At 42.0% G+C, this 27601-nt stretch overlaps 1 protein-coding gene across 1 annotated transcript in view; it reads right to left on the bottom strand.

The window, feature by feature from the left end:
* The window catches only part of COL24A1 (collagen type XXIV alpha 1 chain), a 259353-nt gene that overhangs the window by 142428 nt on the left and 89324 nt on the right, over window positions 1-27601 (bottom strand). Inside the window, exons 15-20 of the mRNA XM_054980368.1 lie at window positions 26691-26735; window positions 20733-20786; window positions 20052-20096; window positions 19512-19565; window positions 12628-12681; window positions 10238-10291 (exon numbers count right to left, since the gene is read on the bottom strand). Coding sequence (XP_054836343.1) covers window positions 10238-10291; window positions 12628-12681; window positions 19512-19565; window positions 20052-20096; window positions 20733-20786; window positions 26691-26735 — 306 coding nt within the window. The remainder of the gene's footprint in view (window positions 1-10237; window positions 10292-12627; window positions 12682-19511; window positions 19566-20051; window positions 20097-20732; window positions 20787-26690; window positions 26736-27601) is intronic.

Below are 27601 nucleotides of genomic sequence, written 5' to 3'. Positions count from 1 at the left end.
TACTAGTAATTCATTATTAGAGTTCCTTATTCTTATTACTAGTGATGGGCACGAACCGAAATATGAACCAAAATTAAGCATGAACCAGGTTGGTTCGTAGTTTGAGAACCAGCAGTTCATCAGATCCCATTTCTGACAAACAGCCACAAACTTTAGGCTGGTTCGTTTTTTGGTTCATCACTGCAGACAGCCTGGTGCCACTGCCAATCAATCAGTTCACTGCCAATAATTCTTTCATTTGATATGGATGAGCAATGAATTATGCATCTTAGTTTCTAGAAGCTGACAAACACAGAAGAGTAACACAATTTCAGTATGGTAACATAACTGCTAAATAAATATCTGCTAGTTTTAACACTCACTGAATAAACCTCCACTCCTCCCCCATAGCCTAATATTCACTATAAAACCATCATATGAATTATTTAGCAGTTGCTATTCAAAAAAGTGGCAGTTATTCAAAAACGTAAGCTTACACAAGGGGTTTGCACAGGCACAGTGGAATGTCTGATTTCCCTGCCCCTTTGTACAGCAAACTCCTACACTACAAGTAACTTGGAAATTTACCTAATTTTCAAAAGCAGTTGGCCATGCAGCATTGGAAAGTGCTCCTGTTTGAAAAAAAGCCAGTTTAAAGCCTTCTTAGACTCTCAGAACTACTTTTGAGGCTCTTTGGGTTATTGATGGGCAAACCAAACATTCCAAATCTTGATTCTTAAGTGGTCCAGCATTTACTGGCATTAGTAGAGAATATCTGACAAAAAAAATACTTTTTTGAAAAATTCTATACTGGTTTGTAATTTATTTGCATGGGATATAGTGTGTAGCCTTGCGTATGTCTGGGCAGGTGTACTTTCACTGTGAGACATATTTGCATTGTGTGAACTGCCCCTGAAATACTGAAGATTTTCTGATTCAGACATTGCCAGATATAAGGTTCAAGAGAAGCTGGGGAGCAGGTTACTGTTCTTGTAAATTGCATTAACTGCGTTTAAATTCCCAAGTCAATTTTAGCAGTCAGTGAACATGTGTCAAGCTTCTGGCTCTAGTATGTAGAATATATATTGCACAGGTACCCAAAAAATACATTCATAATGCTTTGAATTTCTGAGCAATAGAGTATATTTTCCCCAAATATACCCAGGCTGTATTGTAAACCCAACCTTCAGGATAATTACTTTGTATCTACAATTCTTCTACTGCTTTTCATTGTTGACCTCCAGCTTCCCACTCAAACTGTTCCTGGGATCCCCTGTCCCCCAAGACATGGCATTTTGGGGTACAGCAGGAGAGGAGGAAGTCAAACTCTACTGACAGAAGGGCTTTCCATCAGTGGAAATTAGTGGTGGATCTAAGCTATTTCTTCCTCCATAAAAATACAGGGTTATTCTACAGGAAGAAGTTTTGAATGCATGGACTAGGGCAAGAAATGACAACATAAATAATTATACAAGGACATTTAAATATAAACTTGTTTTGATATATGAAAAAATAATTAATTAATATGAAAGCTCAACAAAAGTGTAGATAAATACAGAGTTTTAATGTTTCCAAACCTAAAGTGGAGGTAGAATGTGAATGTAAAGGCCTGTAATACAATATATAGTGACTAGATGCCTCTTATTTTAAGGTAATGTTTCTTAGTTCACAAGCCCACAGAGTTTACAAACATACTAATTAATTAACATACTCATGGGCTATTCATAATTTAGAACTAAGATAATCAAATAATATCCCTAAATACATGAAATCATAGCCAAAACGAACCGATTTTTATAAAAATTAATTTTAAACAGAAGCAACCTGCCATCTCAAAGAGTTTTAAGTGCTGTTTGCCTACATTAAAAAAACAGCAGTATGAGATTAAGCGTGCCTGAAGGTCTTTTTGGAGTTAAATAATTCAGAGCAACCAAGTGATTCATGTGAAAGAGAAATGTTATTGTTACCATCATTATTCAACTGACGTGACTTTTTTCTTTGTAATTCTAGAACTTTGAGCGCAAAACATATGGCTGCTGATACCCATATGGTTTACCTTCAAGAGAGAATTAAGTGAACATTTTCAGATTCAAGTACTATATAGATAAGATGGAGGAGCTGTTGAAAATAATGACTAATGTTTCTTTATTCCAGTTACAGTTCACAATAAAGAGCCTCGAGGAAATAATAAATTCTGCTTAGAAGCAGACTTTTGGAATGGAATGTAAGGAGTTCCCAATTGATGAGAGAAAGAGTCCTATAAAGATCTGGATTTAGGGCTCAGCTATACTCCGGGATTTCCATGCAGAGTTCCCAACATGTATTTTCTATAAAAATCATGTTCAGGTGTGCAGTCTCTTTTTGATCTGCAATGTGAGAGAAGGGAGTGTTTCAGCCCTACTCCCACCCTTGGTACCATTTTCACAATCTGAAACATCCTCAGAGACTCAAAATTTGCACTATTGGGGAAACATACTGGTACAGTACCTATATGTTGATCTACACTATCATAACTTTCAGAATGGAATATTGTAACATTTTCTATATGGGGCTGCCTTTGAAGATGTCTTGGAAGCTTCAACTTCTGGTACTAAATGAGGCAGTGAGACTCCTATCTGGAGTCTGCTGTTTAGAACACCGATGCTACATCAACTGCACTGGTTACCTATTTTTTCCAGGTCCAATTTAAGGTTCTGGGTATTACCTTTAAAGCCTTTCATGGCCCACAGCCCTCATAACTATTGAACTGTATCTCCCAGTATACTTATACATGCCAGCTACAGTCTTCCAACAGCTTTCTCCTTATGGTGCCCTCCCTCAGGCACCATAAGATCATGGGCTTTTTCCATGGTGGCCCTAGTCCTTTGATATGGCCAACCAGAATGGGGCGGGGGGCACCTTCATTCACTACATTTAGGAAAGTGTGTAACACAGTTTAATTCCAGAGAGCATTTGGTAGATGGTATATTTTTGTGGTAGATTTGGCTACATTCTTTTTAATTTTGTGTTATTTAAATTACGTGTGAATTTTAAATCCAGTGTGCATTTAGTTTTGCAATCTGTAATTTGTAATTGAGGGTGTGTGTGCATTCATGGAACAGCCAGCATTAGCCATAGTTCAGCCCTCAGGCTGCCACACAAAAGTTCTAGAGGAGTAACCCTGTTAGTTTGTTACAGCAAAAATAAACATGATTCTGCTAGAACATCAAAGACAAACATTTTATTCCTGCATAAACTTTCATGAACTAGATGCCCATGTATCTGAGAAAATGGGATAGAGTCTACAAAAGCTTATGCTAGAATACATGTGTTCATCCTTAAAGTGTCACAAGACTCTGCTAGCAAACAGACGAACCTTTATCCATACACATCTCTCTAAATATTGGCCCTGATAATAAGAGTTACCAATAAATAAATAAAAATGTTGCACCTGGAGTCTCATAAGACCCTTTGTAATTGCAAAGAATAAAATCCTTAGGATAGGATTCAAATAGCGTGTGAAGGAGGCCATATTATAAAATGCTTTTTAAAATCTACAATGTTGCAAACGCAGTTTATCATGCACCAGACCCTTACCCTGGTCTACTGTTTGAGAAACATAAGCTCAGAACGTGTAATAGATTATATCTTAGCCCCACTTTGAGTTTCTAAAAGTTGGTGAATTTATGAGAAGTGACCATCTCCCAGTCTTTTTTTCTATACATTTATTTTTAGAACACTATCATATTCCAGAACATTACTCCCACTTTCCCAAAATCAAAATAAAGTTCGTCAATTACGCTGGAGTTTTATCTCTAGTGACATGGCTTGAACTATAATGGGCTCCATCCCCTGGTTTGCAATCAGATTCAGTGCTTAATTGTTATTGCTTGTATTAACTTGGATGAAGTACTAGAACAGTGCAGACCCCTTTAAGTGAAAGGGACACCTTTTGAAGTTAAGAGGAATACTTGTTTTTACAGTGATTGTAAAAACATGGAAAGGCATATTCAACTGAAGAATCGTGAGTTTAAAAGTAACTGTACAATTTTAGTCCTTCAAGAGCTGATAGAATTAAAAATGTGTGGGGAACTGATCAAGATGAGGAAACAGATGGCCCTTAATCAGGGGTCATTTTGTCCAAAAACGCTGGAGGAACTCATTAGCATAATGCAGTAGCATATGCCACGCCCCTTGACATCACCAGAAGCGTGTCATTAGCATAACTGATTTGCATATGCCACACCCCCTGACATCACCTATCCTGGCTGTTTTGGACCCAATCCTGGCCATTCAGTGCTGAAATTGGGCCCAAAATGGCAAAAAGGGGCTGAAAATGGCTAAAAAGGGGCCCAAAATAGTTAGGATCAGGCCACTGCTGAACGGGAGAGTGATTCACCACCTGTCAGGGGCCCAATCTTTTGGCCCCAATCCAGACTGGAAACGGGCCCAAATGGCTGAGTCACGTGGGCAGGGCCACCTGACATGTGACCTCTTTGGGGAACTGCTGGAACTGCGTTCCTGCACGTCCCCCCCCCAAATGAGCCCTGCTCTTAGTAAGGAATAGGTATTTCTTATCAGCTATTAATAGCAATGATAATAAGGCCTTTTGGTCTATCATCAATACCACTATAAATCCAGTCTCTAACATCCCATCCTATATAGCCCCTCTGACATGGAAAAGTTATTTTAAGGGGATGTTCTCCGATGCTAATGTACCTACTATATCTCCTATTATTCCTCCTGATGTAACACTCTGGCCCGAGGTTATCAAACGAGGAGGTCATTTGCCTTATCAAAGGATTAAACCTGGGAAAAGCACTGGGCTCTGATCTAATTCCTAAAGAACTATTTAAGACTGATCCACAATGATCCACAGTTTTGGCCCCAGTTTTTACTCTAACATCAATGGACAAATACCCGATTTATGGAAACATTCCATTATTAAACCTATATTTAAAAAGGGTTCTAGACATGATCCATCCTGTTATTTATCAATCAGCTTTCTTTCTTTTCTAGGAAAGCTATATTCTGCTTACCTATTGAAGAAGCTTTTGGACTGGATGGAATCAGAAACCTTATTGGGGCATGAACAGATAGAATTAGGTGGGGTTCTTCAACATATGACCACTGCCTAGTTCTTTATCACTTGGCTGAGAAATATTCATCTTTTAAGTGAGGGCCATTATATGTGGTTTTTATTTACCTTAAGGGGGCTTTTGATTCCATAAATTGTCCCAGATTGTGGAACAAACTCAATCAAACTAATATGGATAAAAGACTTCTAGGATTTATTCAGAGATTATGTTAGGGTTTGACTGCCCAAGTACGATGTGGGCATGAGGGGAATTTAAGAAATCTATTTAATTTGGAAAATGGGGTCTGTCAGGGATGTTTACTTGGAGTCATTTTTGTTCAACTTATATTTAAATGATGCAGTATCAACTTTTGATGACTGCTGCCATTCACCAAAATTAGCTGTGATTGGTGTATCTATTCTGCTTTATGCAGATGATGCTGTGATCCTCTCTTGAACTAGGGTTGGGCTGCAAAGGGCCCTGCAATCTTCTCCATCTACTGTCTTTGAGAAAGCTTGGTGATCAACTACTTGAAATCTAAGATCTTAGTTTTCACGAAGACCAAGAAATGGAACCCGTCTCAATGGTCAATCAATGAGTCCAATACTGAGCAAGTCAAGACCTTCTCCTAATTGAAGATTCTGTTTTCGGCAGATCTCGCCTGTACTTCCCAATTTAGAATAGCGCTTAGTAAAGCAAAACCATGTGCAAATGCTATAAATAGGTTTTTCCACAATAGATTAGGGAAGTATATTCCTAGAGTGGTGCAAGCTTTTAATCTGAAAGTGATTCAGATTGGGACAGAAAGATGGAAGGTACACTTCTTGAGACCTGGGGAAAACTGAATTCGCCTTTGGGGTAAACAATGGGTCCAGCTGGAGAACCACCACATCCTTTTGGAAAGTGCAGAAGCCTTTAGCTATAGACAGAGCTCCCAATTCTGGTAAACATCTGACAGAGGTTATGGCCATTAGGAACAGCACCCTAAGGATGAGGAACCTAAGAGATACCTCTTGTAGTGGCTCAAACGGAGGCTTGCCCTCATAGTCTGTACAACCTGTTCAGAGAACCCTAGATCTAAAAGGCCTTTATGCTCAATCTCCATGTGATCAGGTGCAGCCAGGCTGGATCAGGGTAACATATTGATCCCTGTGACAGTTCTGGCAGGGTTAGAAGAGTTCAAAGAGGTTGGATAGACAGCATGATCAGGTCTGAAAACTAGGATCTTCTTGATCACTTCTGCCCTCTCTTGCTTGAGTTTGTGCAGCACTCTGGAGATCAGGGAGATGAGGCAGCCACCTGGATCCATCTTCTCCACTTGTGAACAGTTGTAACAGGAGAAGAAACACTTTGTCTTTGCACTGAGGGGAGAGACAAAGAGTCTACACACAGCTGACCGAACCAACGAGTCATTTGTTCAAATAAAATCTGGGACAGGGACTAATCCATCTGATCCAGGATAGACCAACTGAGCCAATCAGCCTGTGTACTGAAGAATCCTTGATGCTCTCTGCTCAGGGGGATGCTAGGTGTCTTTTTGACCATTTCATGATCAAGGCCACTTCCTGTTGAAATGCTGGGATTGTGTGCCTCCCCGATATGAGCTTGGCAGTGGTTATGTCTGTTTGAATATAAACATGAAGGCACTGAGATGTTTTCAGAATTTTAGCACCAGGAACATTGCATTGAGTTCCAGGAAATTGATGTTCATGGCCAGGAGCGGTGCCAGGGTTTTTGGCACCAGCGGCTGGCCGGTGGGCTGCGCGCACACGCACGCATGCACGCACACACCAGCCTTTGTGATGACGTCACGTGTGACATCATCACAGGCATGTGTGCACCGACGGCTCAATTGCTGCGGTGGGCAGCTGGGATGGCGCATGGGTGGCCTCCCAGCTCTCCCACTCGGTTGCCCTGCACCACCCCAGACGCCCGGCCAGGGGCGTGTGCTGGTGACAGGCGGCAGCGCACGGCAGGAGAGCTGGGAGGCTGCAGCTCCGTGGCGCGCACTCCCACCCCCAGTGCCCCCTCTGGCACCCCGCACCCTGAGGCAACCGCCTACCTGGCCACAATGGGCGCACCGGCCCTGTTCATGGCTTGTTCTGAAAAATGATCATGTTCCTAGGGTCTGGCCCAAACAGCAGAGGGCTCCACATCCTAACAGCTTCAGATCTGTAGTGATCAGCAAATTAGTTTCAGGATGGATTGCTCTGCCTCTGAATAGATGCAAAGAGACGGTCTGCTAAGAAAGAGAACTCTTCAACTGCAGATTGACTTAGTCTCAAGTGGTGTTTAAGGACGACTGACTGCTGATGAGGAAGCAAGAACCACCGAAGGTTTCTGGAGTGTGCTCAGGCCCATTGGACTGTGGCAATGGCTGCAATAATAGATTCCAGATATTGGGCCAGGAACATGAGGTCCACCGACCTTGAAGCAATGACCAGATATGCTGCACTCTTTAGCTTTTCTACTTTTTCCAGTGGGAAGATGTCTCAGATGGAGTGAATCAACAGCTGCACCTAGGTCAGTTACCACCTGTGAAGGATTCAACTGGCTCTCTTCATGGTTGATAAGGAAGCCATGCAATAACAGATTCTGGTTGGATAATGTACGGTACATCCTGAGATGCCTTCTCTGCTGAAGGATCTGAGACCTGCTATAAGGACAACCACCACTTTCATGAATGCCCTCCAGGCTGAAGCCAATCCAAACTAAGCGAAGGTACTTCTTATGTGTGGGGAGAATCAGGACATGCAGGTAGGCCTCCTTGAAGTCCATGGATACCAAGAAGACCTCTGCTACAATCAGCTGTGCAACTGATTTAAGCATCATCTTCTTGAATTTTTTGTAGGCAACAAATTTGTTGAGGAATTTGAGGTCTAAGATGGCTCTCCGGTTCCTGTTATCTGTGGGAACAGTAAAAACAATGGAACAGCTGCCTAAATGCCTTTAATGAAAGGGAACAGGCTCTATGGCAGCAGTATTTAGGAGGTGGTGGATGGTTTTTAAAATGCAATTTAGTTTTGCTGTATCACTAGAACAAGGGGATTGTATGAAACAATTGTTGGTGGGGGGGTAGACAAACGCGATGGTGTAACCCTGCCTGATGATGTGTTGTATTCAGACACCAGATACTGATGCAGTCCAGGTTTACAAGAAGAGTTGAAGTCTGTTCCCCACTGGTGAAGACTGGAGCGAAGTGAGAGACCTTGGTAGGAAGCACTATAGTTTCTTGGCATGCCAAATGTAGAACTGCTGTTCAGCCCATTCCTTGTTGACTCCTTTGGTGAAAAAGCAAGAAAAGGGGAAGGGAGAGCAGAAGGCCTGGGATGTGCTGACACCTCTGTGGCCCAATCATCATCCTCTTCCTCATCTGGCTTTGGGTCCCCTTTGGGTCCCCTTTGACAGTTGCTGAATTTTTAGAGCCTTGTAGAATAAGGGTGGCAACTCAATGTGAGAGAACAGCCTATGAGACTGAGGAGCCTGCTGAGGTGGGTCTTCATCTGAAAGTTCCCTTTCTTCTCTCTCTGAGTCAGATTTTGAGTTGTAGACCCCGTCCCCCAGTTGGGAAGGCCTCAGAGATTAATCCCAGGACAATGGAGCAGGTAGGCTTTTTTGTGCTGCCTTAGTAGGACAAGAGGTTTGAAGATGGCCTGCAAGAGATCCCTGGGCACCCTGGGTAGCCTATCTTTTAGGAGAAATGCAAGAGGGTGGGAGACCTGAAGAGCTGTGCCTCTTTCTGCCCTGAGACTGCTCTCTCCTGATAATTTTATCATTAAAGAAGTTGGTTAGCCACTCCTGAAAACCTGGTAGGGCAGCAAATGCATCCTCCCCTCTTCCTGGGATGCCTGGGAAAACAGGATTAATTTGTTCACTCATCACATCCTTATCAGTTTTTGTGACAGTTGCAGGGGAAGTGGCAACTGACACAGACTGCTGGCAATGGCTGCAGCAGAGAGCTACAGTTTCCCTGCCAAAACTGTCCTTGCAGCCAGCCTGAGCGCTTTCAGTTTCAGCCTGCTGTGTCACAACATTGCTTTTAGCAGCTAATTTGCTCTTCTGCTTTTTCAGGTGGGTCATTAGACATAATGGCTCCAATGTCTCTTTCTAGCATGGTGACCATCTCCATTTCAGTCAATTGAAATATTGATGACATAGCCATGGGGGTTCTAGCAGCAAGTCACTATACAATAGAGGTAAAGCAGAATATATGAAGACTAAGAGATTTTTTTTCCAGATAGAGAAAAAAGGAAAAACACACAGTTAAAGCACAGTAGGAAAAAATAAATTATCTAAGGAGCTCCAGAGTGCACATGTGCACACGCACGCACGCACGCACACACACACGCACACAAAGCACCAAAAGGCAGTCAGAGCTTCAGCAGTGTCAAGCACTCACAAGGACGCAGGAAAGGAACTGAAGAAAGGAAGGGTCCTCCCTCTCCAAACAGCCAGGAACGGAATGACCTAATATCCTGCCTCCAGGGATCATTGGAGAAAGAGTACCCAAGCAACAGGATATCCTCCTCAAATAAGAGCCAAGCTACAAGAAACGAATTACATGAGGAGGAGCAGTGAAGGGAGTCTCAACATTAGCCGGGGAGCTGAGTTATAAAAGAGAGTGGAAGGCTTTGTTAATTTCCCCTCTCTATAGAATCAGGGAGAAGGCTGCTCAGAAGGTTTGTTAATTTCCTATTTGCCTCCCTAAGGCTCTGTCAGTTTCACCTCCCCTTCTAAAAGGCGAAGAAGAAATAAACAAACCTTCTCAGCAGCTATCTCCCTAGCTCTGTAGAGAGGGGAAATTAACAAAGCCTTCTGATCTCTTTTAAAACTCAGCTTTCCAGCTAACACTGCGACTCCCTTCACATGCTCCTCCTCATGTAATTCGTAGCTTAGCTCTCAGAAAAGGGCCTCTATGTAGCATCAAAACATGAGTTGGCATTACAGAACCAACTCATAGTAGCTCGCTTAAAGATATTTATCAGTGAATATGTGACTGCAAGGAGATTTGAAGCATAGGGCAGACTTTTACCCATTAAAGTGCAGCAGCTGCAGACTGTACAGTAAAAAGTTGAATTAGACTATTTGAAAAAGGATCGAGACACAAGCCAATGTCCTTCAAACACAATTGGATTGGTGTATTTGCTCTCCATCCAATGCAAAATAGAATATACTATTAATTTTTGCAAATGGTTTCTTACCTCTGGTCCTGGAGGGCCTGATGGTCCCTGGGGTCCACAATCTCCTGTTTTACCCTAAAATTAAAACTTGCATTATAAAGTTCGCAGGCCTACAAAAGATGTTTCCTGTTTCTTAACAAAACCAAAACTCAAACAGATGCACTGAATTTTTAATAAGTAGCAATTATTCTGCTTCTTGAATTGATTAACGGCATTCCTCATATACTAGTAATTATAAGTATTCCATTGATAGCCACAATAGTGGAAAAATATTTTACAAAAGGCGTCTGTGCTAAGAATACTAATGCATAATCTATAGGAAATGTTTCATGCAGATGTTTAGCAACATACATGGGACAATCAAAACTGTGTATTACAAGTACGCAGTCATTTAATAAAAAATTAAAAACAGATTAGTTGAGGCCTGTTATCTAACTAGTATTTATTTTTTTAAAAAATCGTGAGCTTCAATACTCTTGAATCAATAAGGAGTCCACAAATTTAAAAGGCTGCCTATTTTGCATTGCTAACTTCTATGGATCTGTACTATGTATAAATATACTTGATAAAGTACAATTTTCTGCACAGAATGGAATTTCAACACACAGTCATTGCTCAGACATAACCTCCCCAATCCTCCAAATGGTGGTCTGAAGGATTAACCACATGTTTCAGGTATGTGCATTACTTCTCCCTCTTCTCCTCCCTTCACACTGCAATTGCCTTCCATCCTGTTTCTTAACAAATACTCTTACATCCAAATTAGACGACCTATGGTTCGTAAAAGCCATAGCTGCCCTGAAACCTGAATAGCCAAGCACTGTAGTTTGCAATTATGGTTTCTAAGCAAACTATTCTTTTTGTAAATCAGACTTTAGCAGATTCATATGTAACAATAAATTGCAGTTTGCCAAGAAAGACATGAGAAAAGGAATCCAAAAATACAATGGAAAGTTCAACAGGAGCAGCACGTGACCCTAAGGTTTAGGAATCAATGGCCCACTTATGGTTTTCCCATTATACGTGACCCAAGTCAAAATACTGAAAAATATTATCTATATACTCTTTATAATCTTTTATTCTAGTAATCTACAAATGATTTTCAATTCACGTAACACATTTTGTATTATCTTTCTACTTATAAGAATAAAGAAAGTTAATGACATCATGCCTGCTATATCCCAGGTTTTTTTTCCAGCCAACCAAACTGTTTCAGAGTTTCGTGTCTCCAGTTTCTTACAAGAAAGATGTAGTTCAACTAGATTCAGGTTTCCCACTTCTCCAAAAAAGCAAGCAACTTGGCTAAAATTGATAGAACAACCCATAACTCAGTGGTAGAACATTCCACACCCAATCCCCAGCATCTCCAGTTCAGGATCTCAGAAGACACAGCTGTGAAACAACCTGCCTTGGAAAACCACCACCATTCAACAGTAGACTTCAGTGTGCTAGACAGGCCACTTGTCTGAGCTAGTACAAGGCAGCCTTGACCACTCATCTGTTGGGAAGCAAGTTATAGGTATGCTCATAAATGCATGTGCAGCATTACACAGAAAGGCCATTGCTGTACGTGCATGTCTGTGGAATGGGGCATAAAATCCAAATATAACATCTCGTAAAAATTAATTTATCAAGAACTATAGTGCAGTTTCAGCAAGAATCAAACCCTCAAGCTTTGCCCCCTCAGATAAAAAAAAACACACTAAAAGATTATCATGATTTGGAAAGTTTGCAGTGGGAGGGAAAACTGGAACTTGCTTTGAAAAGCTAACACATGTGACTGCAAATAGAGTGCACGCAGGAGTTTCATGTTTTCTCTACTAATTCCTGGCATGGAGTTTATGGGTACCATGCAATTTCTTGTACGTTACACACTTTATGCATTCTGGAGCACACGTAACTTGCATGGAACATAGAAGGAGAGCTAAATAGGGATATGTCAAGCAAGAAGGAACCTCAATTTCTGACACTGCTCCCTCACGCTACCTGTATATGATTGTTTACTCATAATGGTGGAGGTGATGGAAAAAAACAAGATGCTAGTAAGACCTATAGAACTCTTCCACATACCATGACCACACCTACATTCAACTGGATTAACTCCATGATATTTTAAGAAGTACAGTTACTGCAATGTATAAAATATATTGAGATACATGAAATAGGCATTGTTCCTGATAAGTATTTCCTAATGGGAAACTGAGGAGCACATTGCATTCTCAATGGATTTTAACTGTTGGTGAAGTGAGAGAAAATAAAGTATTTCCTAATTGCATGGTTACTCTCTTACTTCAATTAAATCATTCTCATTTTATGACAATCTGTACCAGATGAGACAGTTCTCACACATCTAAATATTCTTTGTCAAAGAACTATTAATATAACTATAAAATACAAATGATAGTACATACCAAGGGGCCGAGTTTTCCTTTAATTCCTGGTGGACCTGGCAAACCAGCAGCACCCTTTCAGAAAAACAATTAGTTTCTACCATTTCAAGGAAATATGATTACACATTCCCATTTACACAAAAGGCAGCTGACATTGTAATCCTGTTCTTCATTTCTCATAAACTCTACGTCTCCATTTTAGGATAAAATATTAATGTAGAACAAGGGATTCCCAACACTTGTGAGCCTGAAGGTACCTTTGGGATTCTGAAACACGGTGGAGGGTACAGCCACAAAATGGCTGCCACAAGAGGCAGGGCCAACCACAAAATGTCAGGAAGTGAACTCACACATAACTCTAATAGTAATTCTTCTACATTTTAGGCAGAAGTTCTGTTTAACAAGATACCTTTTAAAATGAAAACAAAGTCATCCTTACCTGTAACTATTGTTCATCAAGTGGTCATCTAAGCAGGCACATATGGGATCTGTGCACGCGTAGGCCAGTTACAGATGTTCAAAAAACTCCTAATAGTGCAAGATGCTCATCCATCCCTTTTCACATGCTTCTTCCCCAGGTGCACCTAATAAAAGGGGCAGGGAAGTGGTCCCCTCCTTCAGTTCAAAGACCACTGCTGAAGAAGGAAGCAAGAAGAGCTTGTGGTGGGGTCAGAGGGAAGGATGTGCACCTGCACATAAGACCCTCAGTGAACAACAGTTACAGGTAAGTGCAACCTTGTTTTCATCATCGTGGCTTTTGTGCAGTCCCACATGGGAGATTAGCGACTTACCCTGACTTACCCTGGAGGAGGGAGTGGTGCTCTTCAGGTGAAATGGCTCTACCAACTGCTGCATCTTGTCTGGTGGAGTCATCATCGATCACATAGTGCTTGATGAACATCGAAGAAGTTGACCATGTGACTGCCTTGCAGAGGTCTAAGAGAGGAATACCTTGTTTGAAAGTGGACAAAATAGCCTGGGCTCATAAGGAGTGTGCCCAAAGCTGCAAAGGACAAGTTCATTGAGATTGAATATAGCAGGTCTTAATGAGCCAAATGATCTATTTAGAAATTGTCTGAGGGGACAGCTTCCTGCCTTTCCCAAGTCCTTGAAAGGCTACAAATAGATTATGTTCTTACAAAATTCTGTTCTGTCCAAATAAAAAGATAAAACATATCCAACATGTAACATCCAGCGTGTGAAGTCTCCTTTCTTTGTCATCTTGAGGGGAAGGAAAAAATACTGGTAATACAATGTCTTGGTTCATGTGAAAGGCTCATACTATCTTAAGTAAGAAGGGAAGGCTGGGCTGAAGTACCAGTTTGTCACTGGATGTTTTCAAGAATAGAAGGTCTGATCTGAGGGCTTCCAGTTCACTCGCCCATCTAGCATATGTTAGATCCACTAAGAAGTCTGCTTTAGCTAACAGAAAATGCAGGGTACAGGTCACCAGAGGTTTGAAAGGTTTAAACGTAAGACAAGAGAGGACTAGTGATGGGCTCCTCTAAGGAGTGGGTGTGGAGCCTGGTGGATATGTTAGCCAGATCTTTGAAGAGAAATCTACATTCTGGTTGTGAAAAAGGGGGTTCCCTCCAATATGGTTGTGGTATGCAAATATGGCAGCCAATGTACCTTAATAGACAATTGTGAGACCTTTTAACTGAACTAAGTGATGCAGAGCTGGAGGGAGGGGGCAAGTAAGGGGGTCAACACTTCTGAAGGAATTCCAAGCTGAGAACCTGTTTCATTTTGTCTGATCCCGTGAGGGACGCATCTGTGTGAAAATTATGTACTGGTGTTGAGTCAACAATTGTGCCCACCAAGAGATTCTGTTTGTCCACCACTGCAGAGATTTAAGAATTTACCTGGGTACTGACAATCGCTTGTACAGATTGTAATATTGAGGAGACAAAAATCTTATAAATCAGTTTTGTAGGGGATGAAGATTCAGTCTAGTAAGAGGAAATATGAGGTGCAGGGAGGCCATGAAATTTAACAGTTTTTGAATGTCTTTTGCTCTTTGATATCAGCAAATTAGTACCTTGTTTAGTGTGAGGAGGAGTCCTGAGTGTTGTAGGCAAGACCCTGTTTTGAATCTAGATCTGCGCCTATGAAGGTTTAAAGGAGGACTTCACCATGTTGACCTTGAGGCGTAATTGAGCCAGAGCAGACAATATCATGGAGACGTGTTGGGAGAGTCTCTTTAGAAGGGTTCACTATTAACCCAACATCGAAATATGGGAAGACTGTGCAACATAGTACTCTGAGATGGCCTACAACTACTAACACGAAATTTATAAAAACTTGAGGGACCCAAAAGAGACTGAAGGATCTTGTATTAATATTTTCTGGAGCTACACAGGAAATGAAGAAACTTTCTGAACTTGGTATTTATTGAAATATGAAAATAAGAATCTCATACGTCTACAGTAGCAAACAATGAATGAACTTGTACTAGTGGGAGAACATCTGTGAGAGATGACATAAAAAACTTTTTTATAACAATAAACTGGTTTAAGGAGCAGAGATCTACAATTGGGCATGTCCCCTGTGATTTTTTTTGTCTATAATAAAGTACTGGGGGAAAACCATGTCTGAAGAGGTAGATTTCCTTTGTTACCCTTTTTAACCAAAGGGTCTCCACTTCTTAGTCAAAAAGGAGGTGGTGTTGAGGAAGTTGTCAGAGGTTGAAGATCAGGAGGGTTTGTTTTGAACTCCAGACAATAACCTTGTCATATTATGAAGAGTAGGAGTGTGTGCTTCGGGTTTCCGATTTGGGTAAAATACCTGAACTGGACCCGATCTGTAAAAATTCAGGATTTCCAAATCAGAGCCAGATGCTGGCCCCGATTTGGAAATCCCGAATCAAAGCTTCCCGAAGTGATTCAAGTTGCTTCAGGAAGCTTTGGGGCCCTTTCTGGGCTTCAGCTGGCCCATGGGGGAATCCCCCCTATGGGTAAGCTGAAGGCCCTTCTCACCTCCCTGCTGGCTGGCAGCCCACCACCCACTTATCTGGGCCTTCCCTGCCTCCCCAATGGCTGCGGCAGCGGCAGAGGCAGCAGCTCCAGGCCTTTCTGCCTCCCAGCTAACTGCTGCAGCAGTGAAGACAGTGGCTCCTGGGCTTCCTCGCCTCCCTACTGGCCACTGCGGTGGCAGAAGTGGCAGCTCCAGGCCTTTCTGTCTCCCAGCTGGCCGTGGCGGCAGAGGCGACAGCAGTGTGCCCTCCTGCTGCCCAGCTGGTCGTCCTGGCTGTCTCCTGGCCTGGTAAGTGGGGTGGGTGTGGTGCTGGGGGCTAAGTGGGAGTGGGGAGGGGCTGGGACAATGCTTCCTCCCCTCACTTCGGTATGCTCCAAATCTTTATGGAGCATACTGAAGCAATTTAAATACCCGAATCCGAAGCAGCTTGCTGCTTTGGAAATACCTGGCTCAGAAGCAATAACCCTGGAAGTGCCATCAGCAATGTGTCTAGCAGTGTTTATCTGCTCTTTGGAGAGTTCAAAAGCTTCTCCTTGTAAAATTTTTGCAAGCCTTTTCTTTTTCTCACAAATAAAGTCTAAATAGGAGCCTGGTTTTTCTCAAAGCAAAAGTTGATAGCATTTCATAATGACTTCATAGTTGCCTATGTGGAATGCTAAAGTGGAGAAAGCAAAGACCTTGTGGCCCAATATATCCAGCTTCCTGCCTTCTTTATCAAGGGGTGCTGAGTGACCAGAACTCTTTTGTAGGGATTTAGTAACTGTAGAATTAGCTCGTGGGTGAGTGAAAAGGAACCCTGACCCTTCTTGCCTAGTTTTATACATATTATCTCGCTTTCTTGATGTTACTGGAGTTGAAGCTGGCCATGCCCAGACATCTTTTGTCACATACAGCATCCCCTGAATGATGGGGAAAGCCACAGGACCTACAGTCTCAGAATGGAGAACTCAGAACACCAGATCTGAAGATGTTGGTGCCGAACAATTAACTTTTATCTCCAGGGACTTTACCATTCTCACCATTTGTTCAGTGTACATCCACAGATCGTGAGATGTTGAGACTGCCGACTATTCAGTGACTATATCCAGTGGGGATGGTTCCGAGGCTATGTAGGAACTGACAGTGACGTCGTCATCAGAGTGACTAGATGGTTCTAAAAATGGATAGTGAACTGTCACAGTCTCCAGGGCAGGTAATAGGACCAAGGACTTTAGTTTGTGCCTCAGATCCAATCCAGACCAATCATAATATTCTTCTTCCAGATAGTAACAGTGGTTGGGTGGGGTAAAGGAATGGAGATCCCTCATATCCATAAGCATAGTAAGAGTGGCAGGGAGACGCATAATCCGAGCTTTTGACCCAACAATAACATCTATGAGAATTCAAAAGTTATAATTGCTTATCCCGTTTAGCCAAGGCTATAGAATCCTTCTGACCAGTCAGGTTAACTGCTGGAGACAGAGATAGTGTGGAGATGGTGGTAGACAGCTCCAATATCTCTGGGATCTCTTCTCTGGACAGTGAGGGTGGTAAGGAGAAATGTTGGCTTGGATTTGGAGATGGTATCCTTAGAACCACAGTAGGAACCAAAAGGTTTGTTGGAGCTGATGAAGAAGAAGGTTTCTTCTTCCTATGTACTGGTGATAATGTAAAGGAAGGAGGCTTCTCCAGGTGTTTAGGTTTCATTTTTGCCTTTTGGGCTGGTGGTTCTGATTGACTTCAGGATGGAACTGAGGAAGACGTTGATGGAATTGAAGATGTTAATGGAGTCTTTAGAACTGAATTCAATGACTGGAGTCAAAAAAGGAACAGAAGAGGTACACTCAGGATGCTCTGGTTCCTTGTCAGAGGCCACTGAAAAGATCACAGCAGAACCTTTGAGTGCTGACTCCCATAGTGCCTTTCATGACATGCTTCTCTTTCATGACATGCTTTCAGCATAAATTGTTGTTTGTACATGATGCACTATGTTGTGTACTTCGCCTGAACAAAAACGGCATTTATCATAGCAATCGGATCAGGCCATCTTAATTCTTCATCGGGAACACTTCTTGAAGAGGGCCTTCGACACCATGAAGTCAAAGGTAGCAGAGCGCATTCAGCAAGGAGGAATAGTTCCAAAGAGAAGAGAAGCAAATGTCCTTTTCAGTGGGGGCAAAAGAATTGAGGGAGGGAGCTGCTCCCCCTCTCCTTTTATAGGAGTGCCTGGGGGAAAAGCATGCAAAAAGGGATGGGCGAGCAAAAAGCTATTAGGAGCTTTTTGAATGTCCGCAGTTCTCCTGAGCATGCACAGTTCCCATGCGGGACTGCAGAGAAGCCACGGCAATGAACACATTGTTTAAAAATATTTTATATCATATGTACAGATTACCTTCAATCATGCAATAAAGATCCTTGTGCTGTTGTGGAACTTACTGCTGAAGCAACTTTTTAAATATATCTGCACAGCCAATCAGAAACCCTACTGGCAAAAGCCCCACCTGGCCCCACCCTCTTTCTACAATCACTGTGTGCCAGGAAAGTTGCTGGCAGACATCATGGCAGCCATGGGCACCGTGTTGAGGGTGCCTGATATAGAAATCCAGGAAACTCCTGTACAGATACTCTATAAATCTCCAGCTCAGACAAAATAATGATTAGTTTGGCTTTCATTATCTATTTTCTATACGTTTCTATAAAGACTTAATAGAAAAGATTTTTTAAAATCTAATGAAAAAGTTACTTATAGATTTGATAGTGCTGCTCAATGTTTATTTCAACATCAAGCCACACGGATAAAGAAATTTTTAAAGGAAAACCAATAGCTGAAGGAGAGAAAGGCCCACCCTAAACAGAATGGGAGTGCAATTGTCTGTCAACTATCTTCTCCAACAAGAAAAGTTAGACATGAGGTAGGATCCCATATTGCTAGTATCTAAGTGCCCCCTCCCCTTCTTGTCATACTTGCACAGTACTCAGGAGACACTTGGATCAGCTGGTATCAGGAAGATACCAAAGGTCCTTTCAAGAACTTCTGCTCTCATTTTTATTCTCTCCAAATCATCCTTACATGCAGATGGGGTTTAAACCAAGTAACTTACACCAAGAAAACTGTAAGTGAAAGCTCACTCTTGCTTGTTGCATTTGCCACCTTTGTGTGTGTTAAAGGCTCCTGTGACTGAAATATGTAACTGCTTATTTTTGTACAATGATGGAGAATGGAAATGGTGGGACACTAGAAAGCAGAAGATTTTTCTAGAAGGCAATCCCATGCACCTTGCAAAACTGAAACTTGGCCCATAAAACATTATGGTCATTTGGGCAAGTGGCTATACTTGCAAGATTAATTAGAACGATTACATAGAATATAGCCATTCTGTAATGCTCAAATGGGAGGGCTGTATTGTAGGGATGGGGTCCCTAATGAGTTAGGGACCGTAGACTTAATCACTATATTGCCTTACATATTATCTGTTGCTTTAAATATGTACTCCTATGTACCACCTGTGCTCCATGTTGTCTAATGTCAGTCCTAAAATTGATTATGTTCTGTTTCAGTATTTTTCTACTCTATATTGGATTCTTGCTAATGCTATGTCTTTAAAACTTGTATCTGTTTATCCTATGGCATTCTTTGTGGAAACGTCCTTGATATTGTATTAAAATGTACTTGATACTGATTGTACTAATCTCATACTGTGTAATCCGCCTTGAGTCTCAGTGAGAAAGGCAGGCTATAAATGACATAAATAAATAAATAAATAAATAAATAATGCAGTCACAAATGAAGAGCCTTAGATGTCTAAGATTATAAGCAGTGCAATCCTAAGCAGAGTTACTGCAGTCTAAGCCCACTGATTTCAATAAACCTAGATTGGTGTAACTCCTCTTAGGATTGCACTGTAAATCCCCTAAACCTTTGTTGAAACAGAGTTGTTAAACATTCTTACCTTGTCTCCTGGGTACCCCAGCTCCCCTGGCTCTCCTGCAATGCCTTGTTCACCCTAAAAATGCACGGTTATACATAGACCCATCAAGACAGTTATAAATAGGATGTTTACAAAGTCCAGTTAGTTTACAGCACAAAAACTGTACAATTTCAGAACCACTAATTATTAAAACAGACTGCAAAGTTTGATGTAATTTTTCACACTAGTAAAAATTAAGAACTGGATCCTTTCTACTAGTGGTGTTACTTTCCTCCAGTGCAATGAACATTTCCCTGGCTCAACAGATCTTTCAAAACTCCTGCATCAGTGGAAGACTGCTTGCGCTGAAGAAAAGCGACACCAGAAACAGAATAAATCTGAGAAATCTACTCAACAGCAGCAGAAAGTATGGATTGGCTGAGATTATATTTAAAAAACTAGGGTTGGACTAAATGCAGAACCTTATTGCTTAAAAATATTTAAAAGGATTCTTTGTAGAATCACATTAATAGATAAGGTTCGCAGTTAAAATAACTCTGATAATGAAACTATTTAGATCACCTTATCACCTTTCAATCCAGGTTGCCCCATACTCCCAGGAAGACCCTACACAAAAGAAAAACAAAAGAATAACAAATGTAACGCTTCACTCCTCGGTACAGAAAGGTATTTAGCAGATCATTGCGTATGAGTTACGTAACCTTTTAAGGTAATTTCAGTGGCTGCGAATTCATTTCTGGATCCAGTTCAAGGCGCTGGTGCTCACTTTTAAAGCCCTTCATAACCTGGAGCCCACATAGAGGAAGGACTGCCACCCCTTGCATGATCTTGTGCAGCAGCTTTGTTCTTCCCATTGGGACCTACTGGCTGTGCTTCCTCTGTGTAGGGTGTGTCTTGCAAAGCCTGGGCTCAGGCTTTTTCAGGGGCTGCCTCACATTTCTGGAACAACCTCCTGGAAGAGGTTGCGGGGTGGGGGGTGGGGTTCTATCCTCCTGACCTTCTGGTGAGACTGTGCAACAGAACTAATCTACTGTGCTTTTGAGATGGTTGGGGCTAAAGAAAATATATTCTTGGTGTGTTCTAAAAATGGGTTTTCATTGGGGTTTTAATGTATTTTACTTATAGTTGGGATAATGTTTTTAATTATGTAATTCATATAATCCAATGACCATATTTTATTTTACTATTGGCCAGGAAAAAGGTAGGCACATAAATATTTTAATTAAGTAAATAATACTGTACCAGAGGTCCAGGAATTCCAGGTGGTCCAGATGGTCCCACTGGCCCTAAAACACCCTGAAAAAACAATAAATGACACGATTGCTCTGTATGCCAGCTTTCAGCTCATAAAGGGAGGTTGTAAGATAATATTGCATATTTGCCATTTGACAGTTTGCTGTCCGATCCATTCTGATTTGTTCAAAAACGAATTAAACTGTAATTACAGGGCTAAGACAGACAGTGCACACAGTCATGATAGAGCTCTTCTCTTCTTTCCCCAGCTTTAAAGTATGCTGCAAGTCACCCAGGCTGTCAGCAGCACCAACTTTAGAAAGAGAACAATAGAGAGAAGGTAGCACTGCAAGGCTTTTTCTAAATGGGTAAAGGGTGTTATGATAATGATATCAATATATCTAATTCTAAACATGGTCAGATCTGTGAATACTTAAACCTGGAGACTGACATCATGAACAGACAAGACAGATCTTTCTACAAACCTGAAAAATGCCTCAGGATTGCAGAAAAATCTGAAATCTAAAAGAAAAAAAATGAAAAGTTAAAACCACCTAAAATAACAGAAGCAGCACCTGTAGTTCTAAGGAACAAATGCCCTCAGTGGTTATTGCTAGGAATCCACAACAAAATTACATCTTCAAGCCTTGGTTTCTGTCAGTAAAAGGCAGGGGCAGACAGCCAGGCCCTTTCTAGGGCTGTTTTGGTCTCTGATGAAAGCTCATCAAGACAGGGGTCAGCAGCAACCACCAGGAAACATGCTATCACACTATTGCATGACTTACTTATGCCAAGCTGCTTGCTACTATACACAACAGAAGCCACCACATGAAAGCCAGAGTGGTGTAGTGGTTATGAGTTTCAGACTACAGTCTGGGAGTCCAAGGTTCAAATCCCCACTCTACTGTGGAAGCTTGCTGGGTGACCTTCGGCCGCACACCCTGGGATGAAGATAAAATGTAGACTGGTTCTTGGGGGTGTGAGAAGGAGAAAAGGAAGCAGAGGGAGTTGATGATATGGGAGCTGCCAGGAGAAGGGAAAGAGGAAATAGTGTGGAAAGAGCATTGGGGAAAGTGAGGTTCTCCCACAAGTTCTAGTGGGTTCCCCACCACTTTCAGGGGCTTTCAGGGAAGGAAAAGAGGAAATAGCAGGGAAGGGGAGAATGGGATGCCCCCTGCAGTTCCTTGCAGGTCCTTCAGTGCTTGATCATATGGTGGTCAGAGATGGAGCCAGCAGATGCAAACCCATTCCCTTCCTCTCACTTCCACATATTCATTGGTACTCTCAATGAAGGCATCAGAGATGTAAAAGAGAGTGTTAGCTGTTCCCACTCTTTTCTTTACAAGAGTCAACTGTTTACATGTTTCAGGCAATCAACAGATCATACTTCTGCCTACATGCCTGTAATCAAGTTCAGTTTAAGGCCTCTTCTAGAGAATGCATTTCTCTTAGGAATATCTTATCATTCTTCCTGGGATGCACATTTTGATTAAACAATTTGATAAGTAACTGAGTCTTTTTTGTAATGATTCTGTTCTTCAAATAGCTTCCAATAATCTCATCGGGCTTACACTTTTGAACCAAAAGAGAAAGAAAAACCACAAGCTCCCAATGAAAGGATTCACGTGTGGACTCTGGGATGTTAACCTCAGCTGAGTTCAGAGGGCAAGATTATGTAGATAGAGGAGATAGTATGATTATCAGTTATACATAAAACTCTTTATAACATTAGAATTAGCTAAATGTCAATATGAGAGAGTAAGCTTGCAAACCATAGCCAAGTCCCTCTCCAAGCTTTTCTCAGTCAAATACTCAAATCACTGGGAATACTCTCACTACAAAGACTAGATTTCCAACTTTTCAAGCTAATGCAAAAAATGTGAAGATGCGATCAATACATGTGATGTATCACTGAGTGCTTCCACCTGGAGGAGATTTTCCATGGCGGTCATGTTGTTGGTCCATTTGCCCTTGCAAGAGAGATTCTACATGCCACATGTTGCCAAGTAGGCCCCCTCCCCTGCTTTAAAGCCTGCTATGAACTGTGTTAAAGTTTCCTGCATTGCTGTTTTATTACTACACAAAGATTGCTTTACACGTGTGTGTGTTAATACACGTGTCAGTTTCCTGCCTGCGTGTCAATTACCTTGCTGCTGCAATAGACTGTGTAGTTTACTGACTCCATGTTTGGTTAACTGCACAAAGGACTCTATTTCTGGGCAGCCCTGCCCTGACCTGTATCTGGACTTCCTAGTGTGCGTTTGGACTGTGTTACAAGTGTGCCCCGTGCCTGCATTGCCATCTGCCACGGACCGTGCCTGTTCCCTGCCTTGGACTGTGTTTTAAAGTGCTGTTCCCCCTGCCTCGATGGAAGCCTGCCTCATATGGGCCCAAGCCGCTGCTAGCAGCCGGGCGCCTGCCGGGGAAACCTCCAGCGAGCCTGGCTAGGCGCTCCCTGGTCAGTTCCCGCCTGGAGCCTCCCGCAAGCCGGTCCCCGAGCTTGCCCTCGCTACCGGGCAGCCTGCTATCCAGCCCCAGCCATGCCCAGCCGGCATCCATGTTCTCAGGCAGACAGAAGACCCTGAGAGGAAGACTGCTTTGGGAAGCCATTTCGGCGAAGCGGGCACACCACGTCCGCAGCGAGAGCCCCTCGCCCCGCTCTGCATATCTTAGGAGCCGCCCCGGAGAAGGAACTAAGTGCCGACCATCCCAAGCACTTAGAGAATGCATCTCAAAGAAACCTCCGCATTCCAGAAGCTGATGACATCAGGACAAGCCCCGTCCGCTGGAACATCCTTTCAGCCCACTTGGATTTCCCCCTCCCTCTTTTGTCCCCTCTTCCTGAGGTGTCACTTATCACAATCTGATTACCAAAGTGGCCCATCCAAGCCATTCAGTAGCCCATTAGAACCTTTGTTTTAATCTGTGAGAACCACCAAGTACAGCACCAGCCCCAGGGTACGTTTTGGGGTATTTAAGCTGGTCTCCCAGACCACTCGGTGCCTCGGCCATTCCCTATCCAGACCTCCTTGCTGTCCGTCTGTGGTTCCAGTGCTGGCATTGAGCCACCCCCTCCTCGCTGTTGTGTCTCTGCTTCGCTTCAGGATAAGTGAGTATTCCCCCTATCATCGTTGGGAACCAGCTAATGCGAACGTCTCTGTATTTCATACTCTGTATTTCCTAGATCTTGTGTGTTTCTTGTATGATTGTGCAAGTTAGGCTTACGCCACACTAAATACACGTGTTTGGAACCTATTTGTAGTCTGCCTCTTTTTCACTAGAGTGTCTGGGATCGGGACCTCCGTATACATAGGTTATGATCCGCGCTTAATTTTAAGTTACAGACTGCTACAGCTAATTCCCCATTATAATAAAGAGCAGTTCTGGTAACACACAGGCTAATGAGGTTTTTCCTAGCTATCATCCATAGTTTCCCTTTACAAAAGATATGGATTGCATCTGCTCTCCAGTGCAGTCATGATTCTCCATCCTCTTAAAATATTTTTAACACATGCACAGCTCTAGAATACAGCAACATGACAATTCTTCCTTTCCTTTGCCCTCATGGGCTGCTATTGCATTTGAGAGGGGGAAAACTCCTAACACTGAAATTTTATGATATGCCTAGAGAGTGAGATTGTGCTATTCCAGTTATTAAAAACAATTACACACTATTGGCAAAATTTAAATGCAGTACAGGAGCCAGAAGCACAGTCACTTCCTCAGACACAGATTACTTCAAGTAATTGTGTGCAAAAGGAAAAATATTTCCAGTTTTGAAAGTACAGTCATACCATGATCCCAGAATAGTGCAATTGTGCTGTTCTGCAATATATATTTAAGAAAATTATAAAATTGTGGCCAGATAGACATGAAGGATCGCTGCCAATTACACATGCATGCACACCCATAGAGTGCTGTACATGGTCACTATGCAAGTCAACATGCACCAGAAATGTAGAATGTGTTATGTTGTGATTTTTGTCACTAAAGAATAGCACTATGGCATCACCCTAAAATGCTTTTTTTTAAAAAATAAAGTCAATATAAACTAATAAATAGCAGGGTGGGGGTCATTCAAGCACAAGGCATACCGTCCCTTCCAGATCCATGGAAAATATCGGCTCAACAATGCCATCCTGTGAAAGATCTTTTTCCCCCCCACAGGATGGCAAGCAGAGTTTTCAGTGGAAAAACCAGGTGGTGCATAGTTTGTGTACCTCACAACAAAATTGTGAGGAAAAAACAACAAAAAATGTACAACTCGGGTTGCTATAAAGGGGGAAAACCTATATATATAGTGAAATTAATGTAACAAGCCTGTCCTTGATGTGTTACTTGTCTATATACAGTTAAAAGGGAATATTTAGACATGCAGTCTTCCACCTGCAGTTTAAACTGGGATGATTCCAAAAGAGCCATACCATGTACCTATTTTAAATGCTCAGGTCCAAATCATCACTCGAGCTCAAAACTCAGTGACGAACAGTATCTCAGCACAGACACAGGAAAGAATGCCTACTTAAAAAATAGAATATTGGTGGCCAATTTTAATCATACTTAGCTGGAATAGCCATTTATTAAAATAGAACTTATTTCCAAGCAAGTATACTTAGGATGTTAGCCATAGTCTGGAAGCTATGATCTGGCAATGGCTTAATGTACTTTTGTCAAGAAACAGGCAGCCCAGTGTTGATGTTATAGAAATACACATATGGCAAAAGCCAGCACTAATTTAAAAGCCAACTGAAACTATACCAACTATATGAAAGAGAAAATAATGTAAGTTCTGTGTATTGATTTAGACTCACACGTGAGCTTGGATGAAAATGAAGGCTTTTTACATAAATTTCCACCAAAGGGGAGAAATACTTTCTACTTGTGCTACTTGCTACTTGGCAACATCCAAGAGAAACACATTATAAAATTCTATTTTAGCAAACAAAATAGAAAAATGTTATAAAGGATAAAAATTATGGCATCAAGAAGCACCACATTTAACATGATGAATAAAGAATACACGTTATTATTTTTGAAAACTTTTTTCACTATTCATGTAGAATTTACAGAAATAGAAGAGCTACTTTTTCCACTCATTTGTATAGATTAGAATTTCATTCACATACACAGAGGAGGTGAGGTCTAGAGAGCATTTTATAGATCACTGATGGTGATCTTCCACTTTCAAAAATGCATGGGATTTCTTTCTTTCCCAAATGCAAATACCTTTTTAAATTAAGCATTGAGCTAGAGCTAAAGGAGAGGGTGAGGTTTGGGAGATGGAGCCTTGAGAGATTTGGAGGATGAGGTTGGGGGAAGGGAGGGAGCTCAGCAGGGTAGAACACCATAGAATTCACCTCCCAAAGCAGCCATTTTCTCCAGGGAAACTAATGTCTGTTGTCTGGAGATCAGTAATTCCAAGAGATCTCCAGGTCTCACCTGCAGATTGGCAACTCTAAGTGCATAATGTAATTTTTAAAACAACTTGCCACAAGTTTCACCTCTTACAACAACAATAGTATCACAATAAAATACAATTATTCAGTGACAGATCAGAGCTGCCATATAGATTTAAAGGGAAAGCATCATCTCCCAAAGGATGTTGCCACTAGTTGCACTGCTGAATTATACAACATTTGTTTTCAAGGGGATGGTGTAGTGTGACTGGAGTGGTTAGAGTGTTGAACTTGGATGTGGAAAATCAAGGTTCGAATCCTCACTCTATGAGGATAAAATGGAGAAGAGGAAAACAATGTCAGCAGCTTTGGGACCCTATTAGAGAGAAAGGCAGAGTACAAATGAGGAAAAATAAATAAAAATATGCAAGTAACTATTCTCAATATCTCTCAATCATTAGAGGAATTCTTCATAGCTATGCTATGTAGCTATATGCAGTCCTATATAAATGATTACATTACATTTTGGAAAAGGGGCAAGATTTACGACAAGACCAAGATTTATACTTACTCTAAGTCCAGGAAATCCAGGAGGGCCAACACCACCAACAAGTCCCTTTGAAAAATAAAAATTTGAAAATTACTATTAGAAGTCTGTATATTTCTGAATAATTGTTAAGGTCAGACAAGGAGAGCCATGTAAAGTAATGGTTAGAGTGTCAGACTAGGATCTGGGACACCCAGGTGCAAATCCATATTCTGCCATGGCAGGTTGCCTGGGCAACCTTGGGCCAGTCACACACTCTCAGTCTAATCTTACTCACAGGACTGTCCTGAGGATAAAATGGGGGAGTTGATAATGATGTAAGCTGTTTTGAGTCCTCAATGCAGAGAAAGGTGGAGTATAAATGAAAAGAGGGTTGCACCTACCTGTAACTGTTGTTCATCGAGGTCTTCTGTGCAGGCATACATGGGACTGTGCATGCACTGGCCTGCTGATTGGTAGATTCTGCAGCTCAAAATTCCTCTAGGGGGCGCCTGTCCCTTCCCAGAGTGCAGATGTAGCTTGTTTCCTGCCAAAATAGTCTGCCCTCTTGGAGGAGCAACATCCCCATCTCAGTTTCTCCTCAGCTGTCAGAGTCTCTAGGTAAGTACTGAAGAGCACTCAGCGGGGAAGGAGGGAGGGTATGTGCGCCTGCACAGAAGACCTCAATGAACAACAGTTACAGGTAAGTGTAACCCTGTTTTCATTTTCAGTCTTCTGTGCAGTCCCACATGGGAGATTAACAAGCCAGTCACCCCTGGAGGAGGGGTGTGCTCTTCATGAGAATGTTTGTAGGACCGCTTGACCCACAGCTGCTTCTCTCCTGTTATGTACGTCTAGGGTGTAATGCCTGATGAAGGTATTAGCTCATGTCCATGTTGCAGTTCTACAGCTGTCTTGTAGAGGAACACCTTTCAGTGGGGCTACCAAAGACCTGT

Source organism: Eublepharis macularius, chromosome 5 (genome assembly GCF_028583425.1).
Source record: "Eublepharis macularius isolate TG4126 chromosome 5, MPM_Emac_v1.0, whole genome shotgun sequence".
Classification (NCBI taxonomy): Eukaryota; Metazoa; Chordata; class Lepidosauria; order Squamata; family Eublepharidae; genus Eublepharis; species Eublepharis macularius.
This window is presented reverse-complemented; position numbering and strand designations above follow the sequence as displayed.